This window comes from Mobula hypostoma, chromosome 5 (genome assembly GCF_963921235.1).
Source record: "Mobula hypostoma chromosome 5, sMobHyp1.1, whole genome shotgun sequence".
Classification (NCBI taxonomy): Eukaryota; Metazoa; Chordata; class Chondrichthyes; order Myliobatiformes; family Myliobatidae; genus Mobula; species Mobula hypostoma.
In genome coordinates, this window is record NC_086101.1 from 31,242,145 (window position 1) to 31,269,379 (window position 27,235).

At 44.1% G+C, this 27,235-nt stretch overlaps 1 protein-coding gene across 3 annotated transcripts in view; it reads left to right on the plus strand.

Annotated features, from left to right (window-relative positions):
- The window catches only part of LOC134346727 (uncharacterized), a 51,545-nt gene that overhangs the window by 16,070 nt on the left and 8,240 nt on the right, over nucleotides 1-27,235 (plus strand). For all 3 annotated transcript variants that reach the window (XM_063048292.1, XM_063048293.1, XM_063048290.1), the window contains 7 exons: nucleotides 8,716-9,024; nucleotides 14,018-14,269; nucleotides 17,935-18,048; nucleotides 20,453-20,551; nucleotides 23,085-23,207; nucleotides 23,293-23,364; nucleotides 26,779-26,874. In XM_063048292.1, the coding sequence (XP_062904362.1) occupies nucleotides 8,716-9,024; nucleotides 14,018-14,269; nucleotides 17,935-18,048; nucleotides 20,453-20,551; nucleotides 23,085-23,207; nucleotides 23,293-23,364; nucleotides 26,779-26,874 (1,065 nt within the window). The remainder of the gene's footprint in view (nucleotides 1-8,715; nucleotides 9,025-14,017; nucleotides 14,270-17,934; nucleotides 18,049-20,452; nucleotides 20,552-23,084; nucleotides 23,208-23,292; nucleotides 23,365-26,778; nucleotides 26,875-27,235) is intronic.

Sequence of the window (27,235 nt, forward strand, 5' to 3'; positions counted from 1 at the left end):
TGGGCAAGGGCAGCAAGCTGAGGGTCTGGTACAGGTTTGTGAAAGCCTGGCAGAGATTAACCTGCAAATGGCTAATTACAAATCCCCACGTTTTCTACAAGTTATAAGAGCAGAATTAGGCCATTTGGTCCATCAAGTCTGTGCTGCCATTCCATTATGGCTGATTTATTATCCCCTCAACCCCATTCTCCTGCTTTTTGCCCATAACATTTGGTGCCATTACTAATCCAGAACCTATCAACCTCTGTTTAAATATATCTCGTGACTTGGCCTCCACATCTGTCTTTGGCAATAAATTCCACAGATTCACCGTCATCTGGCTAAAGAAATTCCTCCTAATCTCTGTTCCATTCGGAGGCTGTACTCTCTGGTTGTAGATTCCCAGGCTATGGAAAGCATCCTCTCCACATCCACTCTATGTAGGCCTTTCAATATGCAATGAGATTCCACTCGCTCTCTTCCTCCCACCGCCTCACCACCACTACCACCAATTGTCCTAAACGGATTCTATTCCTCCCTCCTCTGTTGATTTGTTGGTCTTGTTAGTGTCTCTCCCACTGCCATGACCCTGCTCTGAAGAATTCCATCCTTCAGCATGAAGTTTTCACTTTTCACTCCATTGCTCACATTTTAAATGTCCTTTAGCAGAATCGCTGTAAATGTGTCAATTTACGATTGCTCTCTTTCCATTAGAGAATTCTTCATGCTTCAATCTATCATTGCTGTCATTCCAATTGAGAGTTCTCTCATTTATAATGTCCTTTAGCAGAGTCTCTGTAATGTTCCAATATACAGTAATATTCCCATATGCAAATGTAAAACATTCCGTGGAATATTCATAGCAAGTACTGTGCATACTATATTAGATTAAACTAGACTTTCATTAAATGCTATTGCTGGCTCCTTTTAAATGTCCTCTCATTTTAAATGCCCCTTTGCAGCTTGGATTTTCACTCTGTAACTCTTCCCTGGCACGTCTCGTCCTCCAGCCTGTTTTTTTTTGTCATCCCAAATCTCTGAAATTCCCTGCTGACTTCCCTCAGCTTTGTCCTGAATCTTGCATCATTCCATGCCTCCTTCCATTACTATCCAGTGGCCTTAGCCACTATCCTATTCTTGGTGTTACTTTCTCTGGTACCTTCCCTGGAAGTTTCATGCCAATTGATCAGTGTTCCTTGTAACATTGCATGGTGCCATATACAGTTCATATTAACATTTAGATTTGTGGTGAGCCGCTCCACAGGTAAACTATCTAAAAGGAAGGTCATAGAAATCTTTGTTTGGCCACCAAGAGAATCAACATCTGATTGAAGAGTCTTTTATTCAGTTTATATGTGAGACGAGGTTGTATTCGAGAATTTGAGTTCCTTGAAGTTCTGTAATTAATTATTCATCCTGCGGAGGGCTGTAATACGCCTAGGTGCGTCTAAGCAGCCGGAAATAGAAGAAGAATCCAGACCTTTTTGTCATAACCAGTCCTAGCTGACTCATTGCCCACGCAATATACTGTGTGGCTCCCACTATTTTCCCAATTTCCTGTATTTGGCCCATATTCCGGTAAGCTCTGCCTCTCCATGTACACCTATATCCAAGTGCCCCTTAAATGACACTATTGCAGACATCCCACCTCTTCTGAAAGTTCCGGGAGTCTCCCGTATATTAATAGTGGCTCCCTGATGCCCGCAAATTATATACAATATCACGGAAATCAATTTTTTTGAGAGTGAGCAAGCGAGAGAGTGAGAGAGCAAGCGAGGAAGAAAGAAAGCGAGAAAGTGAGCAAGAGAGCACGCGAGAGAGAGAGAGAGAGAGAGCGTGCGCGCCATGGCAGAGTGTTCCAAAAAAAGAAAATATAAAACGTACCTCACCCCAGACTACACTAAAGTGTACCCCTGCCTAATAGGGGTCAAAAATAATGACAGTGTTGCTCGCTGCACTGTTTGCAACAGTGACTTTTCTATTGCCCATGGTGGGTCAAGACTGGAAAAGACATGTTGAGGTGAGTTTAACAGGTGTCATTCGTTCATTAGCATAGCTAACGTTATTTAAACTAGCTGGCTAGCTGCTAAGGAGCTACTCTATTGCAGACATCCCACCTCTCCCGGAAGTCTCCCGCAAATTGATGGTGCTACCTCCCTGAAATCAGTTTTTGCAGGGTGGGATGTCTGCTATTGTATCTGCCTCAACCACTTTCTCTGGCAGCTCATTCCATGTATTCACCACCCTTTGTGTGGAAAAAGTTGTCTCTCAGATTGCCTTTATATCTTTCCCCTCTCACATCAAACCTGTGGCCCCTAATTTTGGACTCTCCTACCCTGGGGAAAAGACCATTAACCCTTCACCTTATCTATGCCCTTCATAAATTCAAATGCGTATGTGAGGTCACCCTTCATTCTTCTGTGTTCCAAGGAATGAGGAACAGCCTGGTCATCTCCCTCTAACTCGAACCCTCTAGTCTCAGCAACATCCTTGTAAATCTTCTCCTTATGCTGTCCAGTTTAACCACATCTTTCCTGTTGCAAGATGACCAAAACTGGACACAACCCTCCAGCTTGTAGAACTGCAACATTACATCTGCTCCCACACTCAGTGCTCTGTCTGATGAAGGCCAGTATGCTAAACACCTTTTTTCATCACGCTCTCTGCCTGTGTTTTTGCTTTCAATAAACTATGCACTTGACCTCTGTCTCATTACACCCCCATTCGTAGTACAAGACTTTACAAAGTGCGTCACCTCATACTTATCTGTATTGAAATCCATTTGCCACTCTTCTGGCCAGTTCCCCAACTGATCAAGGGAAGGTATATGAGAATCTTCTCTTTTGAGACACGGGCGGTATTATTTTTCTAACTGTCCTGTGATGAAGAGTGATTGAATTACTGTTTGTAAATCAGGAGGAGAGCCGTACTGGCCTTCAAGAGCAGAGTGATTGGTTTGCTTCAGTGGCATCTGCTCCATACTTGACAATTAAGGTTGAAAATAACATTGGTCTAATATGTGCAACTGGTCTCTCACCAGCAATGCAACCCCAGCAAATTCACAGGTGAAGTGCCGCCTCACCCGGACGGGCTGTTTAGCTCCCAGAATGGAGGTGAGGGAGGGGTAGCACTTTGGCCGCTTGCAAGGATGTGCCATGAGGAAGATTAGTGGGGAGGGACGAATGGACAATGGAATCACAGAGGGAGTGATCCCCGCAGAAAGTGTGTGTGGGGTGTTGGGGGAAGGTAAAGATATGTTTAGTGGTAGGATCCCTTTCGAGCGGAGGAAGTTGTGGAGAATGATGTGTTAGATACAGAAGCTCACGGGAGGTAGGTAAGGACAAGAGTAACCCTACCACTGGTTAAGTTGGTGGGAAGATGGGGAGATAGATGAAGGTAGGTGGGTGGGGGAGAGGAATAATGTGATGGGCGGAAAAGGTAAAGGGCTGAATAAGAAGGAATCTGATAGGAGAGCAGAGCGGGCCATTGGAGAAGGGGTTGGGGATAGGCAGGTGAAGAGAAGGGGTAAGTGGGAAAACAGTATGCGGAATAGAAAAAGGGAAAGGGGGAGCGAGGAGGAATTACCAGGTTAGACAAGTTAATGTTCTGGTTGGAGTTAATCCAGATAGAACATGAAGTGTTCCTCCTCCAATCTTCAAAAGGCCGCTTCGTGGTGATAGTGGAGGCTATGGATCGACATGTCGGAGTGGGAAGTGAGATTAAATTGGATTGCCATTGGGAAACCCTGCCTGTTGTGCATGGAGCGATGGAGACTGAAAGGTTCCTCAGAAGCTGCTTGTCTCACTGCACACTTCCAGCTTGTTGTTCCTGAAAGATAACCTGCATGGAATCAGACCGTTTCCTCAAATGAGTCCATGCCCACCAGTGGGCACCCATCCACGTTAATCCCATCGCCCAGCACTTGGTATGTGGCCTTCTTGCCCAAGTGCTCATCTGCACATGAATTGGAATGGTTTGTTATTGCCCCATGTAATCAGTGCAAAGCTTGTCTTTCATAGTTTTCGTCCAGATCAATTTATTAGACGGTGTGTTGAGGAAGCACCAGGGTAAACTTTAACAGATTGCAGGATGAAGTGCAATAACTACAGAGAAAACGCACTGTAGGTAGACAACATGGTGCAAGATGATAACAAGGTAGATAGAAGTCAAGAGTCCAATGCTAGGAAACCATTGAATAGTCTTATAACTGCAGGTAGAAGCTGTCTTTAACACATGCTGAGCTCGTCGGCTTCATCAACTTTGCCTCCAACTTCCACCCTGCCCTTAAATTTACCTGGTCTATTTCCGATACTTCCTTCCCATTGCTAGATCTCATTCTCTAACTCTGGAGATAGCTTACCTACTGATGTCTATTACAAACCCACGGACTCTCACAGCTACCTAGACTATACCTCTTCCCATGCTGTTAGTTGTAAAAATGCCATCCCCTTCTCTCATGTCCTCTGTTTCCACTGCATCTGCTCTCCGGATGAGGTTTTTCAATGCAGAACTAAGAAGGTGTCTTCCTCCTTCAAAGAAAGACTCTTTCCTTCCTCCACCAATAACACTGCCATTTCGCACACGTCTGCCCTCACCCCATCCTCCTGCCACCACACCAGGGATGGGGTTCCTCTTGTCCTCTCCTACCACCCCACCAACCTCTGCATCCAGCACATAATTCTACACAACTTCCACCATCTCCAATGGGATCCCACCACCAAGCACATCTTTCCCTCCCCCGCACTCTTTGCTTTCTGCAGGTATCACTCCCTACATGACTCCCTTGTTCATTCGTCCTTCCCCACTGACTTCCCTACCCTTGCAAGAGGAACAAGTCCTACACCTGCCCCTATACCTCCTGAATCACTACCATTCAGGACCCTAAACAGTCCTTCCAGGTAAGGTGACACTTCACCTGTGAGTCTGTTGGGGTTATATACTGTGTCCAGTGCTCCCGCTGTGGCGTCCTATATATCAGTGAGACCTGATGTAGATTGGAAGACCGCTTCGCCTAGCATTTATGCTCCATCTGCCAGAAGAAGCAGGATCTCCAAGTGGCCATCTATTTTAATTCCACTTCCCATTCCCATTCCGAAATGTCAATCCATAGCCTCCTGTACAGTCATGATGAGGCCACACTCAAGTTGGAGGAACAACACCTTATATTCTGTCCTCCAAACTGATGGCACGAACATTGATTTCTCAAACTTCAGGTAATGCCCCCACATCACCATAACCCATCCCCTTTTCCTTCTCTGGTCTTGTCTCCTTGCCTGCCCATCGCCTCCCTCTGGTGCTCTTCCCCCTTTTCTTTCTTCCATGGGCTTTCTTTTTTTATATATCCTATCAGATTCCCCCTTCTTCAACCCTGTAACTCTTTCACCAATCAACTTCCCAGCTCTTTACTTCATCCCTTCCCCCTTCCCAGTTTCACCTATCACCTTGTGTTTTTCTCTCTCTCTCTCTCCTGTACATTGTACTTTTTTTTTCCATAGATGCTGCCTGATCTGCTGAGTTCCCCCAGCATTTTGTGTGTGTTGCTTGGATTTCCAGCATCTGGAGATCTTCTCTTGTATTTACAAGGTGTGGTTGGGTTTTTGAGTATGCCTGCTGCTTTACCACAGTGGTGAGAAGGACAGATAATCCAACGTTTGAATGCTGCCAGTGACCCAGCTTCACTTACCCTCGGGAAGTGTATTCCAAATACTACCACACCCTGGTGAAGAAAGCTGCCTCATATTCCCTTTAGATCTTTTCCACATTATCCAAAATCTGTATCTTCTCATTTTAGAAACAGAAAACCTACAGCACAATTTATCTACCTCTTGAATAAGGGAAAGGTTCCTGCAGTTTACTCTGTCTATACCCCTCAATTTTATATACCTCAAGCATGTCCCTTCATAGCCTCCACTCTAGAGAAAACAGACGTAGCTTCTCCACTCTCTGCATAGCGGAACTGCTCCATTTTAAGCAACGTCCTGGTGAGTCCGTTCTACGCCCCTTCCAGCACGGTCACATCAGTTCCATACTCCTGTGTACCTGATTGTTTCAATGCCAGTTACTGGGTCACTTCACAACTGGAATGGAAAATGGAGTTGATACTTTGGCAGCCATTAGCCTGACTGTGAAGGGGTGGATATGACGGAAGTAGATCCTGCTTGGATTGGACTGTAGATGTGCAGTCGTACTGGAAGGGATAGCTCCTGCAAATGCAGTTTAATGCTTACCTAGTTTTGGGATCACATGAATACCAAGGCTGTCATCTGAAACCCGATGGGGGACCAATATGCCTGCGGGCAGGTTTGTTAGAGCTGTTGGGGAGGGTTTAAACGAATTTGGCAAGGGGTGGGAACCAGAGTGAAGGGACTCGGGGTAGGACGGATGGTAAAAAAGCAAAGATAGCGAGCAGCCATACTGTCAGGAAGGGCAGGCAGATGATGGGACAAAGTTGCAGCCAGCAGGGTGAATATCAGTGCATTAGGCATGCAGAATCAAAAAGGGTAGCAAACACGGTACTCATAAAGTGTTATATCTCAATGCACGGAGCATAAGAAATAAGCTGGATGATCGTGTTGCGCTATTACAGATTGTCAGGTATGATGTTGTGGACATCACTGAATCATGGCTGAAGGATGGTTGTAGTTGGAAGCCGAAAGTCCAAGGTTACACATTGTATCGGAGGGATAGGAAGGTAGGGAGAGTGGGTGTCATGGCTCTTCTGGTAAAGAATGGTATCAAATCGGTAGAAAGATGTGACATAGGAACAGAAGATGTTGAATCCTTGTGGGTTGAGTTAAGAAACTGCAAGAGTAAAAGTAAAAGTCTCTGGCAGTTAAATACAGGTCTCCCAACAGTAGCTGGGATGTGGACCATAGATTACGATGGGAAATAGAAAAGGTGTGTCAAAAGGGCAATGTTATGATAGTCATGGGAAGTTTCAACATGCATGTCAATTGCAAAAATCAGGTTGGTAATGGAGCTCAAGAGTGTGAGTTGGTTGAATGCCTACAAGATGTCAAAAGTTTTAAGTTCCTTGGGGTCAATATCACAAGTGACCTGACTTGGTCCAACCAAGCAGAGTTCACTGCCAAGAAGGCCCACCAGCACCTTTACTTCCTGAGAAAACTAAAGAAATTTGGCCTGTCCCCTAAAACTCCTACTAATTTTTATAGATGCACTGTAGAGAGCATTCTTCTGGGGTGCATCACAACCTGGTATGGAAGTTGTCCTGTCCAGGATTGGAAGAAGCTGCAGAAGATCGTGAACACGGCGCATCACATCACACAAACCAATCTCCCGTCCTTGGACTCACTTTACACCGCACGCTGTCGGAGCAGTGCTGCCAGGATAATCAAGGACACGACCCACCCAGCCAACACACTTTTCGGCCCTCTTCCCTCTGGGAGAAAGCTCAGGAGCTTGAAGACTCGTACGGTCAGATTCGGGAACAGCTTCTTTCCAACTGTGATAAGACTGCTGAAAGGATCTGGGCCGTACCCTCCAAATATCCGGACCTGCCTCTCGGTTTTTTTTGCACTACCTTACTTTCCTTTTTTCTATTTTCTATTTATGACTTATAATTTAAATTTTTAATATTTACTAATTTGTACTATTTTTAATATTTAATATTTGTAATCCAGGGAGCAGGAAGCGCAGAATCAAATATCGCTGTGATGATTGTATGTTCTAGTATCAATTGTTTGGCGACAGTAAAGTATAAAGATGGCTTTTTAGAGCAGTTTTTCGTTGAGCCTACTAGGGGATTGGCTATACTGGTTTGGGTGGTTATGTAATGAACCAGAGTTGATTAGGGAGCTACAGGTAAAAGAACTCTTAGGAGGCAGTGATCACAATGATTGAGTTCAACTTGAAATTTGATAGGGAGAAATTAAAGTAGCAGTATTTCACTGGAGTAAAGGGAATTACAGTGGTATGAGAGAGGAGTTGGCCAAAGTAAATTGGAAGGAGATGCTGGCAGGGATGAACAGAGCAGCAATGGCATGATTTTCTGGGAAAAATGAGGAAGGTACAGGGTAGATGTATTCCAAAAACAAAAAAAAAATACTCAAATGGCAAATAGTACAACCATGGCTGAAAAAGGAAGTCAAAACTAATGTAAAAGCAAAAGAGAGGGCTTACAACAAAGCAAAAATTATCAGGAAGGCAAAGGACTGGGAAGGTTTTAAAACCCTACAGAGGGTAACTATAAAAGAATTATTAGGAAGGAAAAGATGAAATATGAAAGCAAGCTAGCAAACAATATCAAAGTGGATAGATAGTAAAAGCTTTTTCAGTATGTAAAAAAAAAAGAGAGCTGAGAGTGGATATAGAACCACTAGAAAATGAGGCTGGAGAAGTAATAACAGGGGACAAGGAGATGACAGATGAAATAAATGAGTATTTTGCATCAGTCTTCATTGTGGAAGACAGTAGCAGTATGCCTGAGGTTGTGTGAAGGAAGAGAAATGGGTGCAGTTACTATTACAAGAGAGAAGGTGCTCAAAAAGCTGAAAGACCTAAAGATACGTTAGTCACCTGGACCTACTGTACTGTAGTCTCTACTGTAGTGCTCTGTGACTCTAGACCCATGTATCTGATCCTAAAGCCCAGTGAGCAGTCCCATAATACCTGCTTGTGTAAAATGCACTCATTTGCTGAGGTTAGGCCACTTGTGCATTATCTAAATATTTTTCTTGTTAATGCAGCATAATTGATTATATTTCTTATCCAAATCAGGTGGAAGGGAAGTAGCGACTGGCAGCTTTGGCTCTTCGATGTTACTGGATCCCAAATTTACAGTCAATCACAGCAAGGAAGAAGTTGTTTGGGAGTGGAAAAATTGGAATAGCACCAAATCTCTGGTTATTTTAGATCACGTCCCTAGTAGACCTTCCATGTTTCCAAGTGAACAGTTCGAACACCGTTTACAGTTCAATATTTCTAATGGCGCGCTGACGATAAATCCACTGGAACGCCGTGATGAAGGAATTTACATCGTATATGTACAGGGAGAAAAGAAGAAAGAAGTAGTTTTGCACGTTTACGGTGAGTTATCTTGCTTATTTGTGATGCTATATGTGAAATACTCATCAAATTGCCTGCCATTGTTTCTGTTTGAGGGTAAGTGGGATATCGGACCTAAAGACCAAAATACGGAAGTTGAATGTAGCTGTTCATTCAGCCAAGGTGGCTATGATACATCTGGCAGCCCACAGGGAAGCCTGCACGGCGAAATGGTCCGGCGTCTATCCCTGGACTGGTGAGGTGCGAGATGAAGAACTGTTGTCTGACCTGAGGGTTGAATTTTGGGGGAGGGGGGTGAAGCGGTAGTGTGGACTGATGGGAAAACTGCGGAATTCAATTGGAGGGAGGATGGATGGTGAGGGGAGAAAGGTGTGCAAATGAAACAGTAGGATTATTGCAGTCTCTGCTGAGCCTCAGTCCCATTCCATTCTCCCCCACCCCACTCTGAAGTATGTCTGTGACAATATACTTGTGAGATCAGCAATGTGTTCTACTTTTCGTGACCCTTATTGCTGAGGCAGAGACTAGGACATTAGTAAGTTGCCTGTGGGGAAGATGAACGGCATTAAGATTGGTGTTTGGGTCTGGAGGATGCTCCAGAAAGAGAGGGAGGAATGAAGACCCAGAGAACTCTGAAAACTATTTTGCATATGAGGAATGAGCATTCGGAGGAAGCTTTCCGGGCAAGTACAATTACAGCGATTAATTGACATTTGTACAGGTACTTGTATTAAAAGGTATGTGGGCCAGATGCAGGAAGTTAGACTAGCGTGGTTAGACATCATGGTCGGCATGGAGGAGTTGAGTTAACGGGCCTGTTTCCATGCTCTATGACGTTGACAAACACTGACAACCTCCTGTTCAGGGGCTGTGTTGAAGCTTTGAGTCAGCTCAAGGTGATGAGGTGGGGTGTGGGGGGCAGCCGGGAAAGTGTGTTAACAGAAAACAGGGGCAAGGAAATTGAAGTGTCCTTGGCATTGCATCTCGGAAGATACCTGGTCTTTAGGAGGATTTAGTGGAATTTGAGGAAGTATCCAACATTTCAGTCGGGCTAGGCAAATCAGGAAGCTGGTAGAAGTTTTCAGAATTCTGAGTGCTATCGGGAGTTGAGAGAGGAAATCCAGCTTGCACTGGCAGCAGGTTTGAGAACCGGAAGCCACAGGGGTACAGTCACTAGCAGCAACATTTCTCATCTCGTTATGCTGAGCATTGCCGCTCCCCGGGGCTGTGTGCCCAGCCTAATACCGTTCACGCTGCTGATGCAGAGTGATTGCGAGATCCAGTTCAAACCGCGTCGTCGAGTTTGCAGATGACACAACAGTGGTTGGCCTATCGGGAACGATGACTAGGAGTATAGAGAGGAAGTGGAGTGGCTGGTGCATTGGTGTAAGAAGATCATGGAGAAGACCAAGGAAATCTTGTGGACTTCAGAAAGATGCAGACAAACCATCCCCCTCTGTGAATACATCACTCCCCATGTAGGGAGAGTTAAGTGCACCAAATTCCTGGGAGTTCACATCAAGGATGACCTCACCTGGTCCCTTAATATCACCTCCCTGAGCAATAAGGCACAGCAGCATCTCTACTTCCTAAGAAGATTGAGGCAAGCCAGGTTCTCCCTCCTCCCCCCACCTCCTCCCTATCTAACTCTGTTTTACAGGAGCACATTTGAGAGTGTCTTGACAAGTTGCATCTCCATTTGGTATGGGAGCAGTCGAGCATCAGACCAGAAGTCCCTACAAAGTACAGTGAGAACAGCTGAGAGGATCATGAGGGTCTCCCTACCAGCCATCAGGGTCATTTATCAGGAGTGCTCTTAGTATTATTGAGGAATCCCCCCCACCCCCCGCATTCATCCAGCATCGTCTTTGACTTTCTACCATCACGCAGGAGACTACGATGCATAAAAGCATGAATGGATAGGATGAAATACTTTCTTCCCCTAGGCCATTAGGTTTCTGAACTCCCTGCCACATTGTATTCAAAATGCCACTGGTTAATCTGTTCCATACCTTACAATATTTAATGTTTTAAATATTGTATCTTGGCTGGACTTGAAAAGGGCTGTTCCCTTTAAAATATTTAAAAATGTTATCCTTGTTTTTATAAGTTATTGTGTGCTATGTGTGTTGTATGCTTTACATCCTGGTTCGGAGAAATGTTGTCTTGTTTTTATATACATTATATGATTATATACTTCATTCATTCATATATATATATATATATATATAGCGAAATGACAAACTTGCCTTGCCAATCCCAAGAAAGCTCTGGACCTTTGTGAACCAGACCTTTAGGTCCACTGTCATTCACATATCGTCATCAAGCACAGGAACAATTCATTTGGCCAACAGTGTCTACACCCGTCTACATTAATCCTGCACTAATCACATTTTACTAATCCCAGTTTACCCTCTCCACATTTGCATCAGCTCCTTATAGGTTTTACCAGTCACCTACAGTCTCTATAAAAAGTATTCACCCCGCCCCCCAGAAGTTTTCATGTTTTATTGTTTTACCACATTGAATCACAGAGGATTTAATTTGTCTTTTTTTTGACACTGATCAACGAAAAATATACGTGTGTCAAAGTAAAAATGGATCTCTACAGAGTGATCTAAACTAATTACAGATATAAAACAAAAAGTAATTGATTGCCCTTTCAAATCAGTATTTAGTAGATGCACCTTTGGCAGCAATTACAGCCTTGAATCTGTATATAGGTCTCTATCCGCTTTGCACATTTGGACACTGCAGTTTTTCCCCATTCCTCTTCACAAAACTGTTCAAGCTCTGTGAGATTGCATGGGGATCGTGAGTGAACAGCCCTTTTCAAGTCCAGCCAAGAATTCTCAGTTGTATGGAGGTCTGGCCTCTGACTTGGCCACTCCAGGGCGATAACTTTGTCGTTTTTAGGCCATGTAAGCCTGTGTAGCTTTGGCTTTATTCTTGGGTTCATTGACTTGCTGGAAAACAAATCTTCTCCCAAGTTGCAGTTCTCTTGGAGACTGCATCAGGTTTTTCTCCAGGATTTCCCTGTATTTTGCTGCATTCATTTTAACCTCTACTTTCACAAGTCTTCAAGAGCCTGTTGCAGTGAAGAATCCCCACAGCACGATGCAGCCACCATCATGCTTCACGGAAGGATGGCGTGTTTTTGATGATGTGTGGTGTTTGCCTTGCACCAAACAGTGTTTAGTCTGATGGCCAAAAAGCTCAATTTTGGTTTCATCAAACCATAGAACCTTCTAACAGCTGACTTCAGAGTCTCCACATGCTCTCGGGTAAACTCTAGCCGAGATTTCACGTGAGTTTTTTTTCAGCAATGGCTTGTCTTTGCCATTCTCCCATAAAGCTGTGACTGGTGAAGCACCCGGGCAACAGTTGTTGTATGCTCAGTCTCTCCCATCTCAGCCACTGAAGCTTGTAGCTCCTCCCAGAGCTGATTCACCAGCAGTTGGACCTTCCAGATACAACTGTATTTTTACTACAATCAGTTGAAACACCCTGACTGCACACAGTGACCTCTGTTTAACTAATGAAGTGATTTCTAAAACCAAATGGCTAGCCAGTGATGATTTGGTGTGTCATATTAAAGGGGGTGAATACCTGCGCAGTCAATTATTGTGTGTTTTATATTTGTAATTAATTTAGATCACTTTGTAGAGATTTGTTTTCACTTTGACACGAGTCGTTTTCTGTTGATCAGTGTCAAAAAAAAACAAATTAAATCCACTGTGATTCAATGTTGTACAACAATAATACATGAAAACTACCAAGGGGGCTGAATACTTTTTCTAGGCACTGTGTACAAGGAGCAATGTAGTGGCCAATTTGACCACCATTAACCTGCTACGTTTCATTGATTTAAATATTAGCTCTATTTGTCATACGTACATCAAAGCATATGGTTAAAATGAGTCATTTGTGTCAATGAGGAACACAGTCCGAGGATGTGTTGGTCATTGACATAAGAGTTGTCATGGTTTTGGCAACATAACATGACCACATCTCTCTAACCATAACCCTTATGTCATTGGAATGTGGGAGGAAACCAGAGCACCCAGAGGAAATCCATGTGGTCAGAGGGAGAACACAAACGCTTTACAGACAGTTGCAGAAAAAGACTGGGACACTCCTGTCTCTCCTGTGTTTCCCTCCCAGTGCCCTGTTACCTGTTCACCCGCTTCCTTCCTCTTTGTTGCAGCTGAAGAGAAATTACAAAATAAATTGACTTTAAAAATGCGCTGCTCGTGTGTAAATTGTAGCACATACAACCATGTTGCATAAAGGCAGCTCATTTTTTCCTGCATATTTGATACAAAGCACCAAGTAAAGTTTTGTCACAAGACTTGGAAGGAGAAAATGGCGACGCGACGCAGCTCGCAGCAGTCACTTCGGTGAATGATATCTGTTACTTGTCAAGTAGGATGCCGTGCACAATCCTGATTTGATGGAGACAGATGTGAGAGCACGGAGGAACATCTGGTGAAACTTCTGAAATGCCGCTGCTACTGTGTGATCTGAAATCTCCCAGAGGGGAAGGCCCCGAGTCATCGGCTTTGCTTGTTGCTCAGCGGCCGGGGCGGGATCAAAGTGCTCGGCAGAAATGCCGCTCGGTGCTCGGCGTCGGAGGGCTGGTCGGAGGCTTGAAGTTTTCAGACGGACTCGGAGTCGGCTGTGGTCGGGTGCTCCAATGCTCCAAGCAAGTTTGCGGCGCTTCCGTCTGCGTGAGATGATGGAGCTATCGGGACTTGAGACTTTTTTTTTACTGTGCCCATGGTCTGCTGTTTATCAAATTACGTTATTGCTTTGCACTGTTGTAACTATATGTTATAATTATGTGGTTTTGTCAGTTAGTCTTGGTTAGTCCTGTGTTTCTGTGATATCTTTCTGGAGGAACATTGTATCATTTTTTAATGCATGCATTTCTAAATGACAATAAATGAGGACTGAGTGTCCTCATAATCTAATCTAAGTAACTGTAGTTCACTAATCTTATTTTCCTCTTTAGAAGAGCTGTCTGACGCTATGATATTGGACAACTTCAGCTCCCTCAGTTCCACCATCCAACTCACCTGTAACGTCAGCGGAGATCCACTTAAGTATCAGTGGCAGTACAATGGAGGGGAAATCTTGGAGCGTCACCAGCTAATGGACGGGAACAGAACTCTTATTGCTTCAAAACGTGACTGTGGAATCTTCACCTGTGTGGCAACCAATCTCGTCAACTCTGTGAGGGCAAATTACACCCTAACTGTTCCTGGTGAGTTTGCTTTACGGATAACAATCTGGGTATATTTCTGTTATCGCTTGCAGTTGATGTAATGTTGAATGCAACTTGAGCAAATCAGCACAACAGCAGCAACACAGATTTGGGGTTTTCAGGATTACAGTTCAGATGGAGATCACTGAGCCCACCAAGTCTAAACGCTCAGTTTCAGGCTCCCCTACCTGCTGTGACCTTATTGATGTACCTCATTATTTTATAAATGTCTCCAACGCTGCCCGCATCTTCCAGGAGAAAGATGCCTAATGTATCTAGCCTCTCCAGTCCCAGTAACAGCCTCATAAATCTTTTTCCCTCTCTTTTCAGTTTAATGACAACCCCTTGCCATACAAATCCTTTTCTTTGAGATACTTATCCAGACCCCTTGAACACTAAAATTAAATCCTTCTCCATTATGACCCCTTAGCAAAGCAGTTCAGACCCTAATCAGTTAGATTCTTCCAACCATCTCCATCCTATGTCATCTTGTTTTTACCCTACCTATCTAATCTATCCATACCCTTCTGTTTTTAAACACTATTATCCATCTGATGTCCTCTATTCTTCCAAGGAGAACAACCCTGTCTTAAATGCACTTAGTCTATTTCTGACACTTTTCTCCCTTTTCTGAATCTCTGGGGATGAACTGTCTACCAATATCTTTTATAAACTTGTCTACTCTTACAGCTATCTTGACTATACTTCTTCCCACCTTGTCATCTGTTAAAATTGCCATTTCCTTTTCTCAGTTCTTTCGTCTCCTCCAAATCTGTTCTCAGGGTGAGGCTTTCATTTCAAATCTGTTCTCAGGGTGAGGCTTTCATTCCAAATCTGTTCTCAAGGTGAGGCTTTCATCTCAAATCTGTTCTCAGGGTGAGGCTTTCATTTCAAATCTGTTCTCAGGGTGAGGCTTTCATTTCAAATCTGTTCTCAGGGTGAGGCTTTCATCTCCAGAACATCAGAGATGCCCTCCGTCTGCAAAGAACATGGTTTCCCTTCCTCTACCATTCACGCTGCCCTCACCTGCATCTCCTCCATTTCCGGACATCTGCACTTACCCCATCTCCTGCCACACGAACAGGGATAGAGCTGGGAGTTCTTGTCCATGCCTACCATCCCAAGAGCCTTCGCATCCAGCACACAGTTCTCTGCAACTTCTGCCATCTTCAATAGGATCCCGCCACCAAATACATCTTTATGCCTAAACCCTCCCACTGCTCTCTGCTTTCTGCAGGGATCACTCTCTCCATGATTATCTTGTCTATTAGTACCTCCCCACTAATCTCCCTCCCTACCGAAAGTGGAAGTAGTGCTACTGTTGCCCATTCACTTCCTCCCTTACATACATTCAGAACCTCAAACAATCCCTCCAGGTGAGGCAGCACTTCACCTCTGAATCTATTGGGGTTGTCTACTCTATTCAGTGCTCCCGATGCGACCTCCTCTACATTGATGAGACCCAGTGTAGATTAGGGGACCACTTTATCGAGCACCTTCACTCCATCTGCAACAAGCAATACTTCCCAGTGGCTAACCATCTGAATTCCAGTCCCTACTCCCATTTCAAGATGTCAGTTCATACCCTCTTCTACTGCCACGGCAAGGCCACTCTCAGATTGGAGGAGCATCACCTCCTATCCTGTCTGGGTAGCCTCCTACCTGATGACATGAAAATCAATTGTTCTAACTTCTGGTAGTTTTCCCCACTCCCTCTTACCTCTTCTTCCTTTCCCCACTTGTTCCCATCTTGCCTCTTCTCCTTTCCTCACTTGCCTATAACCTTCCCCAGTGCTGCTCCTCCTTCCCTTTCTCCCTTTGGCCGATCATTCGCTCCTTTCACATCCTTCCTTCAGCCCTCTACCTTTTCCTCCTTTAACCTCAGGGCCTCTCACTTCATCTCCCACCCACCTGACTTCACCTTCCAGCTTGTACTCCTTCCCCTCCCCCACACTTACTCTGGCTTCTTCCCCGTCCTCTTCAGTCCTGCTGAAGGATCTCAGCCCAGAATATCGACTGTTTATTCTGCTGACCTGAGTTTCTCCAGTATTTTGTATGTATGACTCTGACAAACAGCCAATGTGTAAAAGACACATTGTGCAAGTAAAAGAAATACATAATATTCAGAACGTGAGTTGTGGAGTCCTTGAAAATGAGTCTGTATGTTGTGGAATCAGTTCAGAGTAGTGGAGAGTGGAGTTATCCATGTTGGTTCAAGGGAGACTTATGGTTGTGTGGTCAACCTAAAGCTCTTGTACCTCCTGCCCAATGGTAGTGGTGAGAGGGGAGCATGGCCTGGATAGTGGGGGCCAAGTGGTTAAAGCATTGGACTAGTGACCTGAAGGTTGTGAATTTGAGCCCCAGCAGAGGCAATGTGTTGTGTCCTTGAGCAAGGCACTTAACCACACGTTGCTCTGCAACGACACTGGTGCCAAGCTGTATGGGTCCTAATGCCCTTCCCTTGGACAACATTGGTGTCATGGAGAGGGGAGACTTGCAGCATGGGCAACTGCTGGTCTTCCATACAGCCTTGCCCAGGCCTGCGCCCTGGAGAGTGAAGACTTTCCAGGTGCAGATCCATGGTCTCGCAAGACTAACAGATGATGATGATGGATGCTGCTTTCCTGGGGCAGCGCTCCGTGTAAATGTAGACACAGGCTGTATATGTTGTTCATGCGCTTGCTGAAGCTTGGCCCAAAGTTTTGAACCTCCAACTTTAGAATGTGAAACCTCTTTAGACCATTTCGAACTATTTTCCAGTTTAGGCAGTTGGTGCGAAATCACTCGTCTCCTTTCAGATCTTCATGTTCTGTCTTCAGTCCTGCATTTCTTCACTTTCTTGGTAGGGCAAGTCGTCCTGTTGGCTGCAGACTTTCATTGATTCCATTATGTTTCTTGTGTTTACTATGCCTGCAAGAAAATGAATCTGAGTTGTATATGGTGACATATATGTACTTGGGTTATTAATTTACTTTGAACAAGACCGGACCTGTAGTAGTGTAATTTATCTTCAGAAAAACAAAGCAAGAAATAGTAGAGTCAGGTCTATGCTTTACATAGGACTTTGGATGGTGTTTTGAAATAAGGGCTAGTTCCTTCTTTGACAATTATGAAAATAAGGAGAATGGTCTTGCCTCTTGTTAAGTAATGCATGCAAAAATCTTTCCCCTTCCTCTGTGATTCTTCCGCATCCTTCCACTTCTCTTACTTTGGCATAGTCATCGAACTGTTGGATACTAATAAACATACTCATGGTCGTCTCGTACTCCAACTAGAAATAACAACATTTCAGTGATAATTCTGGCTATTTTGTAGGTTAATTATTAAGTGGTGTGATGCAGTTGCTGCAGTAAAACTGGTTTCTAGAAAATATTCAATTAGCTAAGCTATTAGAAAACTTACTGACTAATTACATGTAGGTGATTATATAAAATTAGAAGCAAACACAGCAAAGTTAATCTACAAGAAAAATAACAATTTTACGCTAATCCAGCATTTGGGGTGTCACAGTACTGTAGAGTTTAGTGTAATGCTATCACAATGCCAGTGACCCAGGTTCATTTCCCACTGCTGTCTGTAAGGCATTTGTATTGCAGGAGTTGATAGCTTTCATGGTCATTTCTCTGGTGCGCTGATAGATTCTTTCAATTTATTTTCATATGCAGGCTTTCTCCCCGAGAACATCGCAATTGTGGTCCTGTTTATCATAGAGCTCGGGGTTTCGCTGTATCGTATCGTGCCAGTGCTTCTTTGCTGCTGGAAAAAGGAATTGGGTAAAGGTATCCATCACTGTATGAATTATATTTAAATATAAACACTCAGTTAACATTGGGCTCTGGAAGGGAAGTTGCTAATGAATAGCGTCAAGTGAATAGGGCGTGGGTTTTTAAAGATAAGCTGATGGAATCTGGGAAGAGATGTAATTCCAACTCCAGGGCAGCAAGGGACATTTCGGAGTTTAGTCCAGTGGATGAAGGGAAGAGAATAGTCACAGGACAGATGAACAGTCTCAGTCAGAGCCATCCATGGGTTCAGTGTACTTTGCAGGGAGATCTCTGGGTGAATGATGGAGACATCAGTGAATTGGGGTTATCATTGCACCTCTGCATAATCTTTGAACAAACAGTTTGCTGGCAACACAGGACGTAGTGATGATTAGTTCAGCGCAGGCGGACCTTGTGATGGTCACTTAAGCCAGTGTTCACACTCAGTCCATTAGACATGAAATGGCTGAGATGGAGGGTAAACCATGGAGAGGGAGTAGGAACCCAAGAATATCAGAAGCAGGAGGTAGCCATTCAGCCTTTGTCTGAACATTTACCTCTCTCAGTTACCAGCCCCAACCCATATCACTGCATTGTGTTAACCTCTAAATCAATCTTTGCCCTAAAGGTAGTTGGTGACAGAATCTCCACAGCCCTTTGGAGAATCGCAAAGGTTACCAAACCTGTTTTTCCACCCGCCTCCCCCCCCCCATCTGTCCTGAATGGCTGAGACCTTATTCTGAGCCTGTCATTCCTCGTTGAAGTTATCCCAGACAGGATTGCCATCAACTCCACTTCATGATAAGCAAGCCCCACTGAATGTTTCATAAGGATCTCCTGCTCTCCTTTTCTGCCATGGAGGTTTATAGGATTAATCTTTAAATGCTGAACCTGAACTCTCTTCCTCTTATCCCACATCTACCCGTTCCTGAGTGGAGGAAACCAGATCTGTACATGTGTTAAAAGTTGGAAGAAATTGCTTTATTAGACTTGATTAGGGATAAATACAGAGAGAAAAACAGTTAATGAATATAGTAAGAGACAATGTACATAATCACCAAGCCAATTTACGCAAGGGACCACAAATATCCACCTGCCTTTTCCAGTCACCCCTCACCCATCTTGATGTCCTTGTGCCTCTGTCTCCAGCTCTTACCACCAGTCACTGCCCAGCCTAAGAGAAGGTTCCCTTTTGCCTAAAGAAACTGTCCCTTTTTATACCATTTCAAGATCTTTTACTCTTAATACTTTCCCATACAAACTTTTCCCCCCCCATTTTCTACTCGGAAAGCTGTAGACTAGTACTCACAATAAATTTCCAAAACATTGCTGAGACTAGTTCCCTTGTGCTTTCTCAAAGCATACACGTTCAGGACTAACTCCCTCCATTTTCTCATATAAGTTTCTATTTTGTTACACATCTTGGCGCATACTGAGGAGGAATTGAATATAACTCTTTCCTTACAGGGCAGCATGTTGATTTCCTTCCTAATCAATGTCCACACCTGTAACTTAATTTCCGGTCATCTGTGCACAAGGGCATTTGGGTCCCTCTGAGCACCAGCATCTTTTATTCTGCCCTTTTCTCCTACCAAGGTGAGAGTGATGATGCAGTGGGAGCAAAGGATTCAGCGATATTGAAGAGGATGTGATCTAACACCTGACTGAGTAGCTTCTGAAGCATGGATACGTGGATATGAATTTCAAAATGTCATGGGAAGGGATTTGAGGAAGAAACTTTTCCAGGAGTAGGATTGAAGATTGGAGTATGGGTGAGGAGCAAATCAAGAAGGCAGCTCGCCACTACATTCTTGCAGAATAGAAAGAGAATCGTAAATGTTGGCCCCACTAGCAACGCCTGAATGAATTAAGAGAAGAAGAGGTGTCCCCTGGATGTAGTGGTGGTGAATTCCTAGGATCTGGTTCACCAGGTATCATTAGGCTCCCTGGACAGCCTTTACTCTTTCTATATTCTGTCCCTTCATTTGGGCAGTTCTTGTAACAGGAGTAACAGTTTGCATGCAGGACCACAACACTGCCCAGTGCCTGTGAGCATCTGGGTTCAATGATGTTGCAACCCTCAGCATCAGAAGAGGCTTCAGGATCAGACATTGAAACTTTAGTGGTACAGCCGGGGTTGGTTATTGTCACTAGTGACAAGACTGTGTCACTAGTGACTGCTACTTGATAATGAGATTACACAAGATACTAAAATGTAAGGTGTTTCCCTCTGTTGTGTTTTGCCCCTCCCTGAACTCCCCTCTCCTCTTTTCTGTCTCTTCTCCCCACCCCCCCGCCCCCCCCCCCCCCCACCAGCCCCTCACGTTGTTGCTGTTGGCTGTGAGATCTTGCTGATTCCTGTGTGGAACCATTTTTCTGCCTTTCACATATTGAATGTTCTCGATTTGTTCCTCTGTAGCCCTGATGAGCAGAAAATGTTTGCTGTTCTTGAATCTTACTGATGTTCTGCTTCTTCTCATTATCTTCATTGCTTTCATATACTGGATTATGGTTAAAGGTAGGTGCACAGATATTATTTACTTGGAAAATAATGATCACTTCTGCACTCAGCAGGGTAACTGGAATGGAATGAGTATCTCAGTACATTGTGAGCTGCTTTACCTGGAACACCAGCACCTGCAGTCCTCAGCCCCACAGCCCTTGTCGGGAGTGGAGTGGGGTGGGTGGTGTTAGGGAAACCTGCTGAAGGATTAAACTTTAATAGCTGAACATCAGTGATTCAGTTCAAAGCTGTTGGTCACAACCAGCGTGGTTTGGCCCAGTATAGATTAGTTTTGTGAGGTCAGACTGGGTGGCAGAAGGCATTTGAAGAAGTTTAAGTTGAAGCTCACGGAACTGAAGGTGTGTTCTAGCCCGGGTTAGATAATTGGTTTAGTGGTGGGATGCAAAGTGTGGGGATAACCTGCAGGAGCTGTGGTTCTAGGATGTGACTAATGCACAGATGATCTGCTGGATGAGCTCAGTGAGTCGAGCAGTGTCTATGGGATGTGTGTGGGAGGGGGAGGGGTTGTTGTTTTGGATCGAAATCTTGCACCGCACTTGGGACATGGCTAATTCCTTACCAAAGAAGATGCTGCTCATTCCGCTGAGTTCTCCCCAGCAGATAGTTAGTTGTTCCAGATTCCAGCATCTGCCATCTCTTGTCTCTTAGGATGTGACTAACGGTGTTCTGCACAGATCTGTGTTGGGGTGTAACTAGTCCCCAGGTTTCAGTGCTGGATGAAGTGTGGTAGGTACAAGCTCATCACCGTGCTGACCACTGATGCAGAGATGGGTGTCATTTTGAACTGTGAACTGCAACAATAACTCCCAGTGACTAATAGATCGAGCACACAGATGAAACTGACCAGAGGGTTTCACTGCAATTTGGCTTGGACTTCAAAAAAAAAAGAAAATTTAAAAACTATTTTAAAAAGAAGTTGAATAGTTAGAAACTATTTTAAAAATAAGTTGAATAGTTAGAAGCAGTTGGAGGCTTAATATTCCTGGAATCTGTATTCATGGATCATTAAAATGTCACAAATAGAGAAAATTGGGTACTGGAATGGTGGTCTTCAAACCCAGAACACTGGAGTATAGGAGGGTAGAAGTTATGCTGCAGCCAAGCAATATCCTGGTTAGACTTCATTGGAGTTGGGAGCAGTTCTGGGCCCAAAAGTGAGAACATTGCATTGTTGGCATCAATGTGCTGACACACTCAGAATGGGAGAGTAATGACTTGGCCATGGGATGAAGGGATGAAGAAGGAATCTGATGGGAAATAAATGCAGCCCAGACATGGTCATTCACATACCTAAAACCAATGCAGAAATCATAATGCTGAGGACTGGGATTACTGCATCTTATTGGTTTGAGTGCTGTTTCAGGAAAGCAGCATCTATCAGCAAGGATCCCCACCATATTGGTTATGCTGTCTTCTCACTGCTGCCATCAGGAAGGAGGTACGGGAGCCTCTGGTCCCACACCACCAGCTTCAGGAACAGTTATTTCCCTTCAACTATCACGCTCTTAAACCAAAGGGTCAATCACCCTACCTACTGATTCCACAGCCTATGAACTCACTTTCAAGGACTCTACAATTCGTGTTCTTGATATTTATTGCTTATTTATTTATTATTTTTTTCTAGTTTTGCATTTACACTTTGGTTGTCTGTCGTGGTGTGCAGATTTTCATTGATTCTGTTATGTGCCTTTGTATTTACTGTGAATCGCCACAAGAAAATAAATCTCACGGTCGTGTGTGGTGACATGTACTTTAATAATAAATTTACTTTGAACTTTTGGGGGAGGGGAGGAGAAGATGGCGACGCGGCGCGACGCAGCGCCCATGGCCGCTCCAAAATGATATCATATTTGTTAAGTAGGGACTGTGACAATCCCGATTTGATGGAGACAGACGTGAGAAGCACGGAGGAACATCTGGAGAAACTTCTGAAATGCCTGCTTCGCTGCCGCTGCTACTGTGCAATTGAGAATCTCCGGAGGGGAAGGCCCCAAATCCACGGCTTTGCCTATTGCCTGTTGCCAGGGCCAGGGTCAAAGCACTCGGCAGAGATGGTGCTCGGTGCTCAGTGTCGGAGGGCTGGTTGGAGGCTCAAAGTTTTTGGACAGACTCGAGAGTCGGCTGTTGTCGGGTGCTTCCAGGGTGCTGCATCGGCAAGTTTGCGGCGCTGGAAGCTCATAGCAGGGAGAGTTTTTTTTCTTTCTTCCTTCTACTGTCTGCGTGAGATGATGGGACTTTCGAGAGACTTTGAGACTTTTTTTTTTACGGTGCCCATGGTCTGTTCTTTATCAAATTACGGTATTGCTTTGCACTGTTGTAACTATATGTTATAATTATGTGGTTTTTGTCAGTTTTTCAGTCTTGATTTGTCTTATGTTTCTGTGATATCGTTCTGGAGGAACATTATATCATTTCTTAATGCATGCATTACTAAATGACAATAAAAGAGGACTGCGTATCCACATAATCTAATCTAATTTCCTTTGAAATACTGTGTGAACTGATTTTGTTTTTCACTTTGCTGCAGGTGTTGCCTTTATATCAGTGTTGGTTCTATGCACCATGTCTGCGCAGCTTCTGGCTTTGATTCTACCATTCATTATTCGGAAGTTAAGTTGCCCATCTATTAAATATCTCCAACAATTTCTCGGTAAGGAGCAGATCATTAAATTATTGAAATTTCCAATCTGATCAATGAAACAATCTCTAACCATCACACCATCTATACTTGTCAGGGGCATGGGACTGGATTTTATACATCGTTGTGGTCATCGCCTCAATCGCGTTCTTTGTGATTTATGGAAACAGTGAGTTTGCTAAGAGCTCTTCATTTCTGTTCTGACATTACAAGCTTCTGATCATCTACACTGAAGTGATCACTCCCAACGATTAAATTCAGATCTGTGATATCTTTGCAAATTCTACTGCCCTAATAACACAGGTGTGACAGTTTTGGTGGTGAACCTTGAATTATCCCACCCAGAGTGGATTCAGTCACCTTGCTTTCATTGCTTCTTCCAAGTGATGCTCAGTGTTGGATCACAAGAGAGGGAATGTGTTGAATGCCTACGAGATGGCTTTTTAGAGCAGCTGGTGCTTGAACCTTCTTGCGGAGAGGCTATCTTAGATTGTGTGTTGTGTAATAACCCAGATCTTATTAGGGAGCTTAACGTGAAGGAACCTTTAGGAGGCAGTGATCATAATATGATTGAATTCATACTGCAATTTGAGAGGGAGAAGCATAAATCACATGTATCAGTATCACAATGGAATAACAGGAGTTACAAAGACATGAGAGAGGAGCTTGCCCAGGTGGGTTGGAGAAGGATACGGGTGGCGATGATGGCAGAGCAGAGGTGGCTGAAGTTTCTGGGGATAGTTCACAAGGCACAGAATGGATATGTCCCACAGAGGAAGAAGTTCTCAAATGGCAGGGATAGGCAACTGTGTTTGACAAAGGAAGTTAAGGACTGTATAAAGCCAAGGAGAGGGCAAATAAGGTAGCAAAAGTGATTGGGAAGCTTTTAAAATCCAACAAAAAGCAACTAAAAATAACAATAAGAAGGGAAAAGATGAAATATGAGGGCAGACTAGCCAATAGTATAAAGCAGAATACCCGAAGTTTTTTCAGTTACATAAAGAGTAAAAGGGAGGTGAGAGTTGATATTGGACCAGTGGAAAACTGTTGGTGAGGTAATGGGGGATAAAGAAATGGCAGATTAACTTAATGGGTACTTTGTATCTGTCTTCATTATGGAAGACATTAGCGGTGTGCCAGAGGTGTTTGAGTTTCAGGGAGCCAGAGTGCTGTTGCTATCACAAAGGAAAAAGTTCCAGGCAAAGGTCTTAAGGTGGATGAGTCACCTGGGCCAGATGGACTACGGGCCAGAGTCCTGAGAGAGGTTGCTGAAGAGATGACAGATGCAGTGGTCATGATGTTTGCAGAATCACTTGATTCTGGCATGGTTCCAGAGAACTGCAAGGTTGCAAATGTCACTTCAATCTTTAAGAAGTGAGGCAGGCCAAAGAAAGGAAATTATTGGCCAGTTATCCTAATGTCAATGGTTGGGAAAATGTTGGAGTTTAATATTAAGGATGAGGTTTCAAGGTACTTGGAGACTAATTGTAACCCTCAGGTTCTGTCGGCTGCATAAGTCTGGGGAAGACAATCTCTGGCCCCGCCAAACGTGTGAAATTGAGGTGCAAAACCTCCTGTTTGTGTGGATGCTACGTGATTTGTTACCCTGTTACAAATCAGTATCATGAAATAACAAACAGTACACCATATGCAATTAAACTATTTAGCTTTATAATTCTTAATTTGACTAAAGGGTTAGTAAAGAAAAACAAAAAGAAAAAGGTCCATTTTAATGGAACAGTGTAATGTGCACAAGTTGGAGCTCATGGTTTCCCTTTCACCAATCCTCCTTCGATTTCTACGGGCTTCGTCGACTCCCGGCTCAACTCCAAGTCCACTCCTTTCTGGTGTCTTCTCTCTCCTCCTCCCACCGAGCAGAAGACCCAGATCACCTGAGTGTCAGGCACACCCCACGGAAACACACTCCACTCACTGAATGACTCACTTTCCAAAGCCCCCGTTATCTCTAACCATAACCCAAACACTGCTTCTACAGAAAGACCATTACATTAGCAGTGAAACCTTTCCCAGGGTGTTAAATGATAAAATAAGCCAAACTCAGCATGGTTTCGGTAAAGGGAAATCTTGCCTGACAAATCTATTGGAGTTTTTCAAGGAAGTAAAAGCAGGGTGGACAAGGGAAAGGCAGTGGATGTCATTTACTTGGATTTTTGGAAAGCGTTTGATAAGGTGCTACACATGAGGCTGCTTAACAAGATGGTGTTACAGGAAAGGTACTGGCCTGGATAGCGGAATGGCTGACAGCCAGGAGGCAGCGAGTGGGAATAAAAGGGGCCTTTTCTGACTGGCTATCGGTGACTAGTGGTGTTCCTCGGGCATTGATATTGAGACCACTACTTTTCACATTGTTTGTCAGTGATTTAGATAATGGAATTGATGGCTTTGTTGCCAAGTTTCTGGATGATACGATGATAGGTGGAGGGGTTGGTACTGCTGAGGAAACAATGCGATGCAGCAGAACTTAGACAAATTGGAAGAATGGGCAAAAAAAGTGGCAGATGGGATACAGTGCTGGGAAATCTATGATAATGTATTTTGGTAAAAGGAGCAATATTGCGGACTATTTAAATGGGGAGAAGGTTCAAACATCAGAGGTGCAGAGGGACTTAACAGTCCTTGTGCAAGACTTCCAGAAGCTTAATTTAGAGGTTGAGTCTCTGGTAAAGAAGGCAAATGCAATGTTGGCATTTATTTCAAGAAGAATAGAATATAAAAACGGGGGGATAACACTGAGTCTTTATAAGACACTTGCCAGGCCGCAGTTGAAGTATTGTCCATAGTTTAGGGCCCCATATCTCAGAAAAGATGTGTTGTTATTGGAGGGAGTCCAGAGGAGGTTCACAAGGATGATTTTGGGCATTAAGGACATGTGAGGAGTGTTTGGCAGCTTTGGGCCTGTACTCGTTGGAACTTAGAAGAATGCGGAGGGGGGAATCTCATTGAAAGCTATCAAATATTGAAAGGACTAGATGGGGTGGATGTGGAAAGGATGTTTCTGATGAGGAGCAGAATCCAGAACTAGAGGGCACAGCCTCAAAATTGAGGGGCGACCCTTTAGAACAGGTAAGGAGGAATGTCTTGTACCTGTGGCATCTAGACTTTTATGTATGTAGAGCAGGCATATTACTTTGTTACTGGATGATTAACAGCAACTAACAGTAACAATCCTACATCAGTTCCTCATTGTCTGTGCAGATTGTACATGAGGTTGTTCTGTAAAGTGCCTTTGGATGGGTTACTACATCCTAAAATCTTTTTTCAGCAGCAGTTAGTCTGATCAATCATTCTAGTTACACCCTCGCCCCACCCTCTATATCTATTACTTCACTTACTACACTGCACTGTAGTATAATGCTGATTTCATTGTAAATACAAGCTGGTGTTTGAGTGCATTTTACTCCTATATAGTTATTGAACATTGTTGTTTTCAGTTGCTTGCCACGCCAACAAGTGCACAGCAAATTTAGAATTTAGTGAATAAAGCTGGTTGTTAATAGAGATATGAGGGGAAGTGGGGGCCCTGTATCAGGTCACTCAATGACTACACCATATCCATTTTCAGATCCAGGATGTGACAGCAGCCCGGAAACCTGGAGAATATTCTTCTTTACAAGGATTTGGACTGCGGTGATTTTCTTATCCGTTGTGGCCCAATACTGTAAGTGTCAAAATTATCAAATCATTCAGCATTTCCATCCTTTCCCCAGGAACTCGGTCTCAGTGAAAACTTTTGCCGGTTCTCACTAGCACTTCAGCTTCTGAAAGGGAGAAGTAGGGAAATCATCAGCTGGTTATCGGGTCTGTCCCGTACTGGCTGCTGGTTATTGGGTCTGTCTCGTACTGGTTGCTGACGTTTGGGTCTGTCCCGTACTGTTTGCTGACGTTCGGGTCTGTCCCGTACTGTTTGCTGACGTTCGGGTCTGTCCCGTACTGTTTGCTGACGTTCGGGTCTGTCCCGTACTGTTTGCTGACGTTCGGGTCTGTCCCGTACTGGTTGCTGACGTTCGGGTCTGTCCCGT